The sequence below is a fragment of the Phyllobates terribilis genome, unplaced genomic scaffold (genome assembly GCF_046119375.1).
Source record: "Phyllobates terribilis strain yellow unplaced genomic scaffold, ASM4611937v1 Scaffold_2__4_contigs__length_985480577, whole genome shotgun sequence".
NCBI classification, from domain to species: Eukaryota; Metazoa; Chordata; class Amphibia; order Anura; family Dendrobatidae; genus Phyllobates; species Phyllobates terribilis.
The window spans coordinates 708,319,553-708,334,943 of NW_027362762.1; the positions used below are offsets into that span (position 1 = coordinate 708,319,553).

General features: G+C 45.9%; 1 protein-coding gene across 2 annotated transcripts in view; it reads right to left on the reverse strand.

The window, feature by feature from the left end:
• HIPK1 (homeodomain interacting protein kinase 1) overlaps positions 1-14,535 on the reverse strand; it is a 54,616-nt gene extending 40,081 nt beyond the window's left edge. The window contains exons 1-2 of one of the 2 annotated variants that reach the window (XM_073667153.1): positions 14,087-14,535; positions 260-1,340 (exon numbers count right to left, since the gene is read on the reverse strand). In XM_073667153.1, the coding sequence (XP_073523254.1) occupies positions 260-1,338 (1,079 nt within the window). In that variant the 5' untranslated portion in view covers positions 1,339-1,340; positions 14,087-14,535. The remainder of the gene's footprint in view (positions 1-259; positions 1,341-14,086) is intronic. The other variant, XM_073667152.1, reaches the window with a different exon arrangement.
• Between the last annotated feature and the right edge of the window lie 856 nt (positions 14,536-15,391).

Consider the following 15,391-nt stretch of genomic DNA (forward strand, 5'->3'; position numbering starts at 1 on the left):
ATCTGTGCTGCACTTTATGTACACGCTCAGTAGTGAGGCAGTGCTGTGGAGTCATTAAGTCGGAGGTCAGGGAAATTGAGGAGTCTGGTTTGGCTTACAGACTCCACAGCCCTGGTTCCCAGCACCTTTACGTTATGCTGTGGCTTGGCCTGGTATAGTGGCATGAGTTTGGACAGCTCCTGAATACATTTCTAGCCTCTATTAGAGTTTTTATATACTGAAGATACAATAGAATATAAAATAGAAGTCAAAGCCTTACCTGTAGTACCGAGATTGCAAGTAGGTGGAGCACACCGCTTTAGAAACATGACTAGCCGAGCCAAAATCAATCACCTTCACTCTATACGGTTGGCGTGCCGGATCCACCAGCATGATGTTCTCAGGCTTCAGGTCAGCGTGAATCAGCCCCAAGCTCTTCAGCTTCATTAGGGCAGTGGCGACCTGCTGTAATATGGGCCGGATATACTTCAGCGGAAGAGGACTGAATTTATTTTGCTTCAGAAAGTCATATAGGTTCTGTTCCAACATTTCAAATACAAGGCAAGTGTGATTCTTGTGCTGGAAGCACTCGTATGAGCGTACAAAGTTGTACTCGTCAGCATTTTCACTGCTCAGGCGCGAGAGGATGCTCACCTCTATCTGACCTTGCCTGGCATAGGAAGGATGGTTCTTTAGGATCTTAATAGCCACAATTTCCTTTGTGCTCCGCTTCCAGCATTTTGCCACTTGACCAAAAGTCCCTCGGCCCAAGAACTCCAGGACTTCATAGCTGTTGGTCATGGAACACAGGATTTCATGCTGAACGAGCTGGTAATCCCCCTCGCCATTAGAACTGCTGCTTTTAGTGGTTACAGTGGTGGTTGTGGCAGCAGCACCCACCGCGGTTCTGTTTTGCAGCATCAGAGGTGGCCGTTCATCAATAATCTGCACACTACCGTTGCTGTCCACCTCCTCACTTTTTCTTTTCAGTCCACATTTTTGGTATGGTTCCAGTAAAGAAACGTTGCTTCTGTGGTTTAGGATTTGGCTGCTCTGGAAGGAGGTGGTGGGGCCACTGCCAGTACTGTCGGCGGCAGTAACCACTATATGCTCTGCTGCGGCGGCTGGGATAAGGAGATTGGGCTCGTAGGCAGCCGGTAGACTGAAATTCGCTACCTGGTGAGATGAACTTGCGTGCCCTTGAGCGACTGAGAGGTTCTTGCTGTGTGCGTAATACTTGTTGCTATTACCCTGTCCCGTAACATCCCAGCCAGAAGGCTCGACTTTAAGTTTCTTTGCACTACAGAAGGCACTGGACGATACTAAAGGAGGTGAGAACACCTGCAGCTGTGATGCCATACCTGAAAGACAGAAAGGACATGGTTAGTCAAATGGTAGCTTGTATGCACTACGAGTGCAAAATATCCAAGAAACGCACACAACCTGGATGTAGACAGACTCGCATACACGCCACACGGCTTCCAGCGACAATACCTAGAATTCTGGCTTATCTAAAAATAAAGAGGAAGCGGTCGAAGTGATCTTACAGGACAGATTCCAGAAAACAATTTCTCAGCATGGAAGGCTTTAGGTTTATTTTTCCAAATGGAAGCTCTCGAGGGGGCATGGAAGAGGAATTTACACTGATCTGACCTCCTAGGGAATGACATTTCACTGTGGCCTGAAGTGTATAGAGCCAGCTCAGACAGGCGGCTTTTTCCATCTGCCATTCTGTGGAACGAGACCTCTTAACAATTTAGCGTGAAGGCTCCACTGTGCGGAGTTTACGAAAAAGCATTTACATTTCAGGCAAATCCACAAATGATTAGTGTTAATACACAGGAGGAGGGGGGAATCCAAACAGATGATTTACAGAAATGAGAGCAGCTACAGTCATAGTGCAGCTCTGGTGCGAGCCAAATGGCTACTACCAGCAGACAGCATAGACCAGAAGCCTTCAATGGGATGGAGCTTCAATACCAGGCACAGCCTAAGGGCGAAGCTGGTCATTCATCCTTTTAACTCTGCTATATGATCTCAAAAATCACCCTGAAAAATATGCACACTCTGATCAGCTGAGCGTGCATGTTAAGCCCCCACACTAGAACATTTCCCTGGGTATACACAGCAAGGGGAATGGTGAGGAATTGTTCAGGATTAGAAAGACTTTGCAAACTGAAGACCAGCAATACCAAACAAAATATGGTACTGCACCAGTCTGTATGTGGAAGTAATCAGCCATGTTTTCTAATTGTAGACAGTTAGAAAATGTGGCCAATTACTAAAAAAAAAAAAAAAAAAGCCCACAGCCCATAGGTGACCCTACTGGTCAGGTGACAGCAATTTCCTAATACAGGAAAGGCAGACTGCCCTTACTACTGATCGTCCAGAAAAGTGTCCTGATGACCATATTACTACACATGACATCCCAACAGAACTGTCACCCTCCGTAGATAACCTCCCAAATGCTGTCATTTTACAAGCCTTGTACTTTAGGGTTAGTGGTGATCACAAGACAGCCATGGACCGCAGCTCCTCCAGCATCCTGATAATTGTGGTGTCCACTCAAGAAGAGCAGTCAGGACAGCAAACCTGTAATTCAGTACTCAGCGTTAATTATATGGCCCCTCTCTAAACAGCGACTGGGTTTAGCAAGGAAAATGGGAGACTAGCCTGGAGGTCAGAGGGCAAACCAGGAAAGAAAATAACCCTGCAGTCAACGGTGCAAAGCACAGAGCAGGGCGCAACTATGAGCAGAACAAGGTGACCCCTGATAGTGTTTAATGTGCCCCTTGGAAATTAGTAACCACTGTCCTGTGGTGGTGGGGGGGTTATTTCATTATCCACGCTGAATGCAGAGAGTGCAGCTGTGGGTGACATTCAAAGGGACTGGTGCTGTTTTCTACCATCACTCGCCACCCTCCTTTTTTCGGATTCACACAAGTGAAGGCCGCATTTCACAGCATAACAAAGGCAAGATTTTAGAGGCAAATCAGAACTGACTTGTAGTTTTCATAATGAAGCCCATGTAAAACACACAGCTTTTAACCCATTAGACTGTAGCATTGATGTCAGCCTTCATGATGAGGCATGTATACAGCCTAAAGCCGATACGGGATTATGTCACACAGCCGCTAGTGGGGTCGTGTGCGAATTGATGCACAGAGTGGCAGTTACCAGGTCTCATAACCCCAGAAAAAAAACTCCTAGATTTTAGCAGCAAATCCAATGAATCCACATCCTTCTGTGAGGGGTTCCTGCACACCCATGGAACACCACTATAAATTTACAGTTTTGTCCATTTTGCGCAGAAACACCAAGATTTAGTCACACTGTTTAGGGTTAATCCTTTCTGGAGGTGCTGCACACGCATGGCACATCCGAATATCAGCCTCGATTGCCATCGTAGAAATACACATTGGATTTCATGCCGTGTAATCAGCCAGTGTATGACAGCGGCTCATTAAATGTAAAGCTGATGTAAAAAGGGGATTTCTTAGATCCATTGGTGGAAAAGTTGGGGGGATACCCGTCTAGTGCAAGCCAGAGGATGACTGGACTATGGACAGAGCAGAGGGCTGGGTTGTAATGTTTTTTTAGGGGACATTCCAGAATTTGGTGGTGGAAGAGACATGTGGCATCAGTACTGCATGTTCCCTGCAAGAAGTAAACTACCAGCGGCCGCTTCTGTTTGAGCAGCTCTGGTAGTCTTCTGCAGGTTTTGACTTGCCAGATCGCTCCAGTGTTTGCTGTATAGACAGCAAGTCACTTCTCAATACAAATCTATGAGAGGCAGAACAAGGCTCAGACTGAGCTTGTGAGCGCAGCTCCTGACCAGAAGTCAGAGATAGCGCTCAAGATGGTGTAATGGGGCCAGAGAGGCAACAAGAGCAGTTGACTGTGGCTGGTAAGCATTTTACTATAGGCAGGGAACAGACAAACCAATCTGGGGGTGAAGACAAGGAAAAATCTACATAAAGTTGGGGTGGCGCTTTAACTTTTGAGAGTTCTGGAACTGGAGTACAGACTGTTATTCCCATGTAAATAGCCCTTCAACGTTCCATTAAAGTCAGACAATTACCAATTTGACAAACTCAGTCATTAATCAAATGGGAGTTTGACAATGATATTTTTGGCAGCAGGTCACCCTCTTCCATAGGAGGTTTTACAGCTGCTGGAAACCAGTACAATTGTATTATGAATGGCTTCCATTGCCAAGTCTAGATCATAGTAAAGTAGAACTCCAGTAACCTCCTCCAGTGGGATCTGTGCCCCCTGCTTCCTACCAAGCCCCCTCATCACCCCCAAGTTGTACATGTAGAAACACTTATGATGTAGCACCAAATTATTTAATAGTGTACAGTTTACGTAATCTCGCCCTGGTCTATTTTTACTGATGGATATCCTTTCCTGTCACAGAAGGCCTGGTCCCCCCCCCCCCCCCGCCTCCATCTGCATTTCCATAAAACAAGCTAAGCCTGGCGATCACCTACGACAGGCCTCTTACCGGCAGCTTGCTGGACTCTTACAGTACGTCCTGTCAGCTGCATCCTCTGCTGCCATCTCAGACTATAAAAAGAGGGATAATTACTACTTCTTATAAGCGGCCTGTCATTACTGATGGACAGAGCAGAAACTGAAGAGAGTCAGAGCACATGAACGAGAGGGGTGCAGTATCAGGAAAAAATAAAGAGTACGGTACATATTTATGGAAAGTGACAAGCCTTATAAACCTGAAGACTGCTGCTGAAAAGGCCATCTGATGTCCTTAATATGAGCTTTGTGAGAAACAGCCTTAAAAAGCAAAGAGCCAAGAAGGTGACACGGCTTGTGCTGACCTTTAGGATGTGGGGTTGGGGGTCCTGCAGAGTGAAAGGTGAATTCATAGGCAAGAAAAATACATAGGCGGTGAAGCAAGCTGCGCCTAGGCTCAACATTCATTTCCCTTCTCAGTGGTAGGAAAAAGAGCTGGTATCAACTTCAAAAGAGCAGGACGGTGCCAGGAGCTTTGATGTCAGGCTAGGACAAGGGTTACGGCAAGTAGAGAAAACAGGGCGGTCAGGAAGGATTTACACGGGCAAAACTGGGAGAAAACATCTCAAAGTATAGTTCTCAAAAAAAACAACTTTGTTACATCATGAAAGTCTCATCTTGTAATGGAAAGCTAGACAGCTATAATCATATTGGAATGGCCCTTTCAGAATATAATAACCGTGCAGGAGAGCTGTCGGCAGTATTATCAGAAGAATTGTCACATGGCAAGTCACCCATCATATCTATACAAGCTGCATATATTACAGATCTTTATGACCACTATTGGGAAATTTTATGGAGGAAAGGCTGTATCCTGTTTGAAAGGTGTATGGTCGCATATTAAAAAATAAATAAAAAATAAAGAGAACACATTTGATAAGTTCAGCTTTAGGTAGACTATAGGCATACTGACAAGTATTTACAAGTTACACCACCCTCATCAGGTCTAAGACTTATTTAAAAAGGACTGGTTACTTGCTCAAAATAGAGCCTTGCAAAAATCCCTGAGCTCCGATTTTGCCACTTCTCCATTTAGTGCTGTGGCACTCTGTTTCAGAGATACACACACATTGCTTTTAAAGTGCATTATGTGAAATCTCTGCTTGTAGTGCAACTAGGCATTTCTTCAGAGTCTTCTCTGGTGGTGTGCGCCTCCATCTGTCTGTCCCAACTCAGTGTCATCAGCTGCCAAGCTATGAAAGGACATGCCCCCAGAGAAAAATTGAACAGCAAGCAGAGATTTCACATACTGTGCTCCGAAAGAAAAGAAAAAAAAAAGTGTGATTAACTCTGCAATGGAGTGAAGCAGCACAATACCGAAAAAAAATGGCAGAATCAGGGAGGAGCGCTCATGGATTTTTACAAGACATTTAAGCAGTTTTTTTTACCAAGTTACAGGTCCTCCATAATGTATATAGTTTATATTGTGAAATAGCTGCTTTCATGGCGGAAGGGTGAAGTCCGTCATATATTCCAGTGGCATCTTAGCAATGCTACAATATGTCACACCTGCTTCCTGACTTTCAGCAGTGACCACAAAAAATAAAAATTACGACCCTTCACAATAGAATAGTATATTTATGCATTGGCTACCTAACTTCTCAGGCCATGAAAAATTCTTGGTGCAATAAATCTCATGCTGGGGAGAAAGCACCCCATGATACATGGGAAAACTGATCCAACGCTCCACACTGACAGCGTGATAACACATCTCCCATTCACCTTCTCAAATCCCAGATTGAGACTGTATAGGACTTCATGATTTGTACCCAGGAGGTTTGGTAATCGACAACCTCCTCACTGGCTACATGTGATTATGTGGTGGTTGGGGGAAGCTTTTGTTTTGTACATTTTTAACATGAAACCAACGCATGAAGTGAAGTACAAATCATCTAACACCTGAGAAGGATGCGAAAAATGCCAGACTGCAAGATCACAGGAGGAAAGAATAGAAAGGCAGTCATTTCTCAGACCACAGCTCAACTATTTGGCTAGCAAATGACTGTACAGATAAATAAATAACTGACATCCTGGACAAACAACACTCATCAGTTTTCATAAGGTCTGTGCTCGTTCAGTCACCCACAACAAAAGTGCCCATGGCTCAGCTGGTATCCATATACACAGAAGAGGGAACATCTGAGGGCAGGAGAGGGACCTGTCAGTCCGATTTACCTGACTAAGCCAGGGGCATGCTGCTGTACTGCACGTTATTACACCGCTAAACAAGCAGTCTCTGCTGCAACACTCCCTGCTTGGTCTGCAAGACAGCCATGTGGTGCTCCTGCCAGGCATCCCTCCATCATACACAGGGTGATTATTCCACCAAGCGCATATTTACCACAATTAACATCGCAGCATGCACACAAAAGATATCCATCGGTAACTGGCATTATATAAAGAACCATGAGAAGAGAAGCCATGGAGATAGACAGGACATGTAATAAGGAATCTACTGCTCATATGCGCCAGTTTAACGCTGGCAAATAACAGTAAAATCTAGAGCTCTGCCCACCCATACACTTTAGATGGCTGGTAGCCAACTTATTGTTCAGCCATCTTGCCTGACTTGCCTATACACAGGAGCGCTCCCTTGGCTGAGAACTCCTGTGCTCTGAGAGACTGTCCAGACTCCTCTGCTTAATGCAAAAAGATTGACAGTCCAAAAAAAAACAACTGACATCCCACATCCCAATCCTTAACCCACATCTGGGGAGGGGCAATACACATTAACATTAGGTGGAGCCTCTCCATATCAGCAAGTTCAGCTGATGTTCATCCACTGTATGGGGGGTGGGCTTAAAGAGGTATTCCCAGCACCAAGATCCTATCCCAATAAGTAGGTGTAATATTAGGAAATACCTCCAATTAGAAATTTTGCATTGTTCAGATTCACCATGTTGCTTACCACATGTAGGGCATTGCTGTAGCTTAGTTATCCATGGTTACGACCATTCATATAGTAACAGACAGCTCTTAGTTGTAACCATGGATACCCAAGCTACTGCGATGCTCTACATGAGGTAAGAGATATAGCGAATCTGAAGAACTACACTACATTTCTAATTGGAGGTATTTGCTAATATTACACCTACAACATATTGGGATAAGAGATGGGAATAGCCCTTTCATTCTCTGCTCACATCAGAGGTACTCCTGAGACCTGTGTATGCATACACAGCCACTTACCATGAAGAAAATAAACTTAATGTACAGTATACATTTACCTTTTCCATCTGTGGGAAAGTTTCTTAGAAACATCGTTGCCCATGTCAAGGACTGACATTTTTCCTTGTGCACACACCCCAAACGTAGACTCTAGTAATGGCACAGCACAGGGCCTACTGGGAATGGTAATGTCTTGTCTCAGTCATTAAAATACAAGTCTGCTTGATTTTATGGGGTGGTCTCTGAGCAATTTCACAGTACAAAGTGATGTTAACATGGAGTTTGGGATAGTATCTGCAAAGTGTCCCTTACAAATTTCTATTAATTCATTTGGGGAAATACACTGCCATTTGAGGAGTTGAGTATTTTTTTTTTCCTGAAGACCATTTTAAAGAACACTAGGTGGGAAAAAAAAACAAAACCCACATCACTTTGGAGTGACTTCCAATATAACCAGGTGGACATTGCTAAATGATCCTTGAACCAATATGATCCCCCCCCCCCCCAAAGAAAAAAACAAAAATAAAAACACATACAACCTAATAAAACAAGGTGAAGCTCAGAGCGACCCCCACCTTGCTACCATGTCCTTTGTTGGCTCTAGGATTACATAACATGAGTGCAGGGCAGTAACCTGAGAACACAGTGCAGGGTTTACACTAAGGGGCTACTGATCAAAGCCAAAAAAAAAAAAAAAAAAAGTAATTTAACAGATTTCTGCTTCCATCCCACAAATCACATCTGGATGTTCTCATAACACAAGATGAATGGTTACAGGAAAGGGATGAGATGCAGTGTGCAGACACCACACTGAAGTGGCACATTATCTGTCACCACAGGTCCAGACTGTCCGTCCTGGAGGAGACGTGGAGGCCAGCTTGGAGCAGAGCAAGTGCCTGACAGCACAGCCCCCAGATTAGGCCAGAAACAGCAGTAATGTGATCAGCCTAGATTGCATTCTGCCATTTTCAGTCCGGTAGGAAACAATGGGGAGGTTTCTGACAAACAAAAAGGACCAGTGTACAGAAAAGAAAGCTTGCATATGTAATAATAGATTAGCCCTGATGTTCCTCCCCCACCCAGATTCCGGAGAACTCCAAACTAGGAAATACTTGTGCCTCTCGCAAAGCACATTGAAAACATTGTTAAACCAGCTTTGCCCTGGTTGTACAACCCTGTGGACTCTGCCTTACGTAAGAGAACACGTTGTTCTGCTACATGTACCCACAACAACAGGCACAATGTTTTATGATAAGCCATAGGGCACTAGAGAAAGCAGCAAGAAACAGTGGGCATTGTCTGATAAACAAAACCAAATGGTTTATGGAGAAGGGACTGGAGACGTAATATGAATGGAAACCACCTAGAAATGGGCACATTAACAGCCACCAAGCCCAACTGTTTGAGATGAGCAAATCGCGTTGCAGAACCCTGGTCCAGAGGCCACATCATTGGTTGCCGGACAGGAGCCCTGCAATACTCCCATTTTCTGGAATCCCCAGCACCTGATTAGTAGGCTCATTGTAGAGTCATGAGGGCATCAGGATGCAACAAGTCAGAAGAGAAAAGCCAGAGTATACTGGCAGACAGGAGGCAGCGCACAGACTCGCCAACACATGCCAGGAGAAAGCTGCTGCTAGACAGCTGGTGCCAGCTTCTCCCAATTAAAAGCCCAACACATGACCAATACGAATGTAAAGGCATATTGGGGGGGGGGGGGGGGGGGGAGAGAACCACCAACAGCCATCATATATGTACAGCCAGCTTTAAGTTATGCATGGCCTAACTAAGCTTTGTGTAAAATCTTTACAAAGTCTGCCATCAATATCCGATTCAGCACCAGGCTCATGCTGCAGGTCAGTTGATTTAGGAATGACCCCAAACTGCTTACTAGGGAACAGCCTTGTACTTTTCCTAGTAGATAATATAAAACACGAAAGGCCCCATACACAGACTGATGTACGATTGCGATGTCAGCACCAGATGATATCGCAATCGTACATGTCCAATTCTGGATTGCATTCTTCTCCCAGAAACAAGCTGCTGGCCAATTGTCAGCCAATGGCTTTCTCTGAGTGTCCCCCACACAGGAAATCGCGTTAGGCCAAGGGCTCCGGTAGAGTCAACTGAGATGGCCATCGGCTGAACGATAGGCAGAAGCCTCAGTCAGCAACCATGTAATGTGTATGGCCAGCTTAGGCCATGTTCACATGTCCAGTAATTGTTAGAACGGATCCAGCAGCAATCTGTTGGCAAAAAAGTTGTGCAGACAACTTCAGTTTTTAAAAAGGGACTTCAGCTGGATCTTTTTTTTTCCCCACATTGAAGTCTATGGAAAACAGCCCTGTTAAATAGCCATCTAATTTTTTTTTTTCATATGAAAACGATCTGTTTCAAATGGAGGAAAAACAGATGGCCATTTTCCATAGACCTCAGTATTTAAGAAGACAGATCCAGCTGAAAATCAGGAAAAAAAAAAAAATGCTGTCTGCTCAACTTTTCTGCCAAGGGATTGCTGCTGGTTCCGTTCTAACAGATGCTTACTGGATGTGTGAACATAGCCTTAATAGTAGAGTCAGTGAAGTCATTTATCAGCACAGGAATCCTTACCTAGGTTTGTCATCTTGGCTAGCATTGTTCTTTTAACAATTTGTATGCTGGCAGGGTGGCCAAAAGCTTATGTAATGACTGCACACACTAGGCTATAAGATGCAGGGAGAAATATTGAAGCTAAAATATAAGAGGAAAGCCAGAAGAGCTAGTACAAATGTAATCATGGAAATTCAACCTGCAAAATATGTGCATATCAAGTGGTTTTACAAGAGCCAATTTACACCTCCAATGCCCAAACACTCCACAATGAAGAATACATATGAAATGCACATAGAGATCCCCTCTACAGCAGTGAAAGCCCCCCTACCCCCACAATGACACTGTCAGTAGTCTCTGGAATATATGAGCAGGTTTGGCCACATGACTTAAAAGTAAAAAACTACATCTAATGTAGGAGGAGAACTAGGGACCCATTAAATCTAATAAAAGTAGCAGATTGGTAAAGTTGGCGGTTATGTTTTTGCAGTTTCTTTGGAAAGTGACAAAATGATGCGTTTGTGAAAATTTTTTTTTTTTTTTTTTTTTTTTTATCTTGGCTACATGTGAACACAGCTTTAGGCAGGCAAAAAAAAAAAATAAATAAATAAAAAAAAAAAAATCACACATTAGGAGACAAGCCACCCCGGCCCAGCCCCTTGCAGCCATCAGTCACAATTAAACCCATAAAGACAAAGCCAGCAGGGCTACAGTTTCACAAACAATTACTTTTTCCATGAAAAGGTTTCTGTAAAACAATTGGGAGGCGGCGGGGGTTTAGCGCTCTTGGGAGTTGGATGTTCTCAAAGCCACTTAAATCCAAGAGCCAAGAATGTCGCGCTATGATGAAAAGTCGACTTCCTAGAAGCAAGCTGCATTCTTAAACGCCACCCTTTTATACAAGAAGTGACCTGACCCATAGACTCCATGACTAATCTGGAGCTTCAGCTTCTGTGGAGGCCATCTGAACATGTCACTAGCACTAGACTGAATGCCAAGGCATCTCCTAGACAGAAAGCAAGAAAATAAAAAAGGATGGTCACTACAGTAGTCCACAACCATATATTAAAATGGAGACAGTCAACTACCACTAAAGCAATCTATAATAGACCAAAATGGGCCCACGGAGCCAATACATAAGAGATCAAGACATGGAGAAGACACCCATGCACTTCAGGTCACACCATTGGTAATGAAGTCCTCAAAACCCATGTACAGACATCCTGACAATGCCTAGCCTAGCCGTTCAAGGAAAATATGCCAAACTGCATCTTAAGAGAAGCCATTCCTCCTACCTCTGTTGGAGAGCTGTATGACGTCCTTGGCAAGCTGAATCTTTCGAGCAATGTACCTTCTGCTCTTGCACCATGTACACTGCTTATTTAGAAAGTAGCCAAAAGATCTTTTAGTATGCTAATTGAGTACATCTAAGAATATGGGAGGAGAATGTAAATTCTGTATGCAGCCACTACCTACCAATCATCCACAATGGTACAGCAGCCATGATTGGATCAATAACCAAAAAAACAGTAAGCCACCATCCCCCACCTGTTCTGCTGGACATCCTCATTAGATCAGCAATGGCTCTCCCTTCCAGATCATGCATGTGTGCGGCTTCAAACCATTTATTGGCTCGTCTTCTAACCTGTTCCAAAGTTAGTTGAAATCAATACGTTCCTCTAATGAGTATTTGCGTCATTAAATGGCATCGATGAGTAACAACCCTAATAAAGCCATGCGTGTCTGCTGCCTTAACATGCTGAAGCCAGAAATGTAAGGAAAAACCACCACTATGACTGTTCTGAATGTACCCAGCAGAAAACTGGCATAAAAAAGTCATATTTTTGCACAATGTAGTTCAACAAATGTCTGAATCAAGGAGGAGTATAAAATGCCAGCTTTAATGAAAGATGTACAGCACAAGGCATCTACTAAAAAGGAAAGTGTCCACTTGTATATTTCCACAAAAGCCACCCCAGGTCCCAAGAATACCCAGCCTTCTCCATAGCTTAAGTTGCCAAGGAAATGACTATTCCTGACAGGGCTTCAATACCTATTTAAAGAAAAACAAAGGAATTTAAAACGTGTTTGTGAATACAGTTGAGCAGATAAAATGCCATTCACCCCGTCCTGCCGTCAATCATTCCTGCAGATGACTGATAACGCAGCCTTTACACAGAGATTACAATGCTCTGAAAAACAAGACCTGTACCCCCCAGCATGGAGGAGCTGTAAAGTGAGAAGGGGGCGACCTCCGGGCCAACAACTATTGGCAATGCACTAACAAAAGGCCGAGGAACTGCGGATGGATGAACCGGAGGCTTACATTCCCACCTGCATGTTCTGGTCACAAGCTCAAAGTGGACACTGCTCATCCATGACGTTCAGCTAGATCAGAGGACTACAATCAGGCCTCAGAAGGCACCGAGGCTTCTGTATAGGGGCAAACTAGACACATTCTGGGGTGTGGAAAGGAAGGTTCTCAGCATTCATAACCTTAAAGGCTTACTCAATCTTTGCACCCTAGGATAAAGAATTGTTCTTAAAGATTCTAAAAAAAAAAAAAAAAAAAAAAAAAAGTTTGGTCAGTGTACAACCAACCTACAGTCCAGCTCATTACAATGCACCAGAAGTCCCACGCCCTGATCTGCCACCCGGGGGGCACATTGACCTCTGAGGAATGGCTTATTTGCCACCTAATCAGCTTGGAAGCAGAAAAGTCAGAGCTAGAGGCAAAACCAGAACAATATACATATACATTACACACCAAGAATTAAGAGCACAGGAAGCCTCTGTGCAATCACCTCCGTCCATATGTGAGAAATACCACAGGAGCAGAATTATAAAATGCCAGCAGCGCTCACTACAGTGAATACTACCAGACACTGATAACAGGTTTCCAGAAACTGGAGGCATCCATTCTATGTGACCCTTCTAGCAGGTGATGGCCAAGTTTCAATAAACATTCACCCACATCTGGCCCATTACACTAGATTACTTAGTAGCCATGCACTATAAAACGGATGTAGAAATCATGAAGAATCATCACGGCCCACCATTGTCCTCCACAGCTCCTGCTGTACAGAGAAGAATACTGGGGGGTAGGTATCAGCAAAAGTAGTCTTAGGAGGTGCTAGTTGGGCATGGTAGCCCTGGGGTCAGGTTGTTGAAGCTTTATTAAGCACTTCCTTGTAGGAAAACAAAAATAAACACAGGGCCACCAATCCAGCTGCCACAGCCACTACAATCCTGGGGCAGAACCCCCAATATGAAGTGGCATCCGGCATGGCACATCTGCTGTGTTGCACTGGTGGCATCCAGATGTGTCAGCCAACCACTAATGACAAGTTACAGTCTTACAATTCCATGTAATGTCACAGATCAGTTTTATGGAAATCTTGCGAAAATCGTAAAAACTGCCCGTAGCCCTCCACTAAGCACCTGCGATAAGCCACCATCTTCATTACACAAGCCGTCATGTCATACATATACCTGGCACTGCGGATCCTAGACCCAGCCAGTGACATGAGGAGCGCGCCATCAAATATCAGCCGATGCTGGGCAGGTGTGAACGCTGCCCTATGATAAGCGGTGCCATCTGCTGCCAGGGCAAACCCAGCATCAGCAGGTAACATTGGCATTGACCATCTCAAAGTAACAGAAGGCATAAACTATGGCACCAGGGACGGGATCCCCGGAAAATACCCGATCAATGACCACAAAGGAGAAGTCACCAGGTACATGGAGAATCCTGGGAGAGAACGCAGCGATCCGATCCAGGCCGCGATTATCGGCCGATATTGGTGCGATCACTCACCGCTGGTGTGGTGGGAGTCTCAGCCGCTGGTGAGAGGAGCTGCCGGGGAAGGTCCGGACCCCCGCCGCGGGCTCATCATCAGACCCCGGGCAGGAGAGCTGGGGTGCAGCCGGCCGGCACACTCCGAGATGGGGGCAGGATGAGCCGCGTCCTCCGCTGCTGACGGCTCAGGCCTGTGCTCTGTGCCCGACTCTCGTCACTCTTCTCCTGGGTTCCTTTCCTATCACCTCCCCTCTCCCCCGGTCTCCGTTTCTGGGCCAGGAAAGCTGCCGGACTCTCACAACGCTCTGCAGGCAGTGCGCCGGCCCCGAGTGACGGTTCCCGGGGGATGAGGGTCGGTTGTGGAAGACAAGAAAGAACCGAGTCGCCGGGAAGCTCCCACGGTCAACGACACAGCCAGACCTGACAAATGGAAGCTGGAGACAGCGGCGCAGGCGTTACCAATCGATGGAGAGGAGGCAGCTCCCTGTGCGAATGGAACTTTCCCGCTGACGTCACGGGCGAGCTGACTTGCTTGTGGCCGCGACTGTCTACCGCGCATGCGCGCTGTGGCTGAACTTTCTGGGAAGCGCAGTATTGTGTGTTAGGAGGTTGTAGATTAGAGGCCGCCCAGGACTGGAGGCTGTGGGATTGTGGCTGCTTCTGCACCTCTGTATGGCCAGTCTGCTATTGACACACCAGTAATGAAGGTGGCTGTAAAACAGTGATACTACAACTCCCATCATGCTTTGAATGCCATTGGGAGCCTTATTTCCAGAACATATAGGGACCACTGCTGCAGCAACTGCTCAGACAAGTCACACTGCCAGAAGAAGAGAAAAAAAGCCTCCATCATATACACCTCCCTCCCAGATCAGTGCTGCGATGCCTGGCGATCGTGTGACCCCCTGGGAAATGCCAGGCCTACATCCCCGCCAGGAGGCCAGACCCCCTGGGAAATGCCAGGCCTACATCCCCGCCAGGAGGCCAAACCCCCTGGGAAATGCCAGGCCTACATCCCCGCCAGGAGGCCAGACCCCCTGGGAAATGCCAGGCCTACATCCCTGCCAGGAGGCCAGACCCCCTGGGAAATGCCAGGCCTACATCCCCACCAGGAGGCCAGACCCCCTGGGAAATGCCAGGCCTACATCCCCGCCAGGAGGCCAGACCCCCTGGGAAATGCCAGACCCCCTGGGAAATGCCAGGCCTACATCCCTGCCGTCCGCCAGACCCATATCCCCACCATGAGGCCAGACCCCCTGGGAAATGCCAGGCCTATATCCCCACCATCCGCCAGACCCCCTGGGAAATGCCAGGCCTATATCC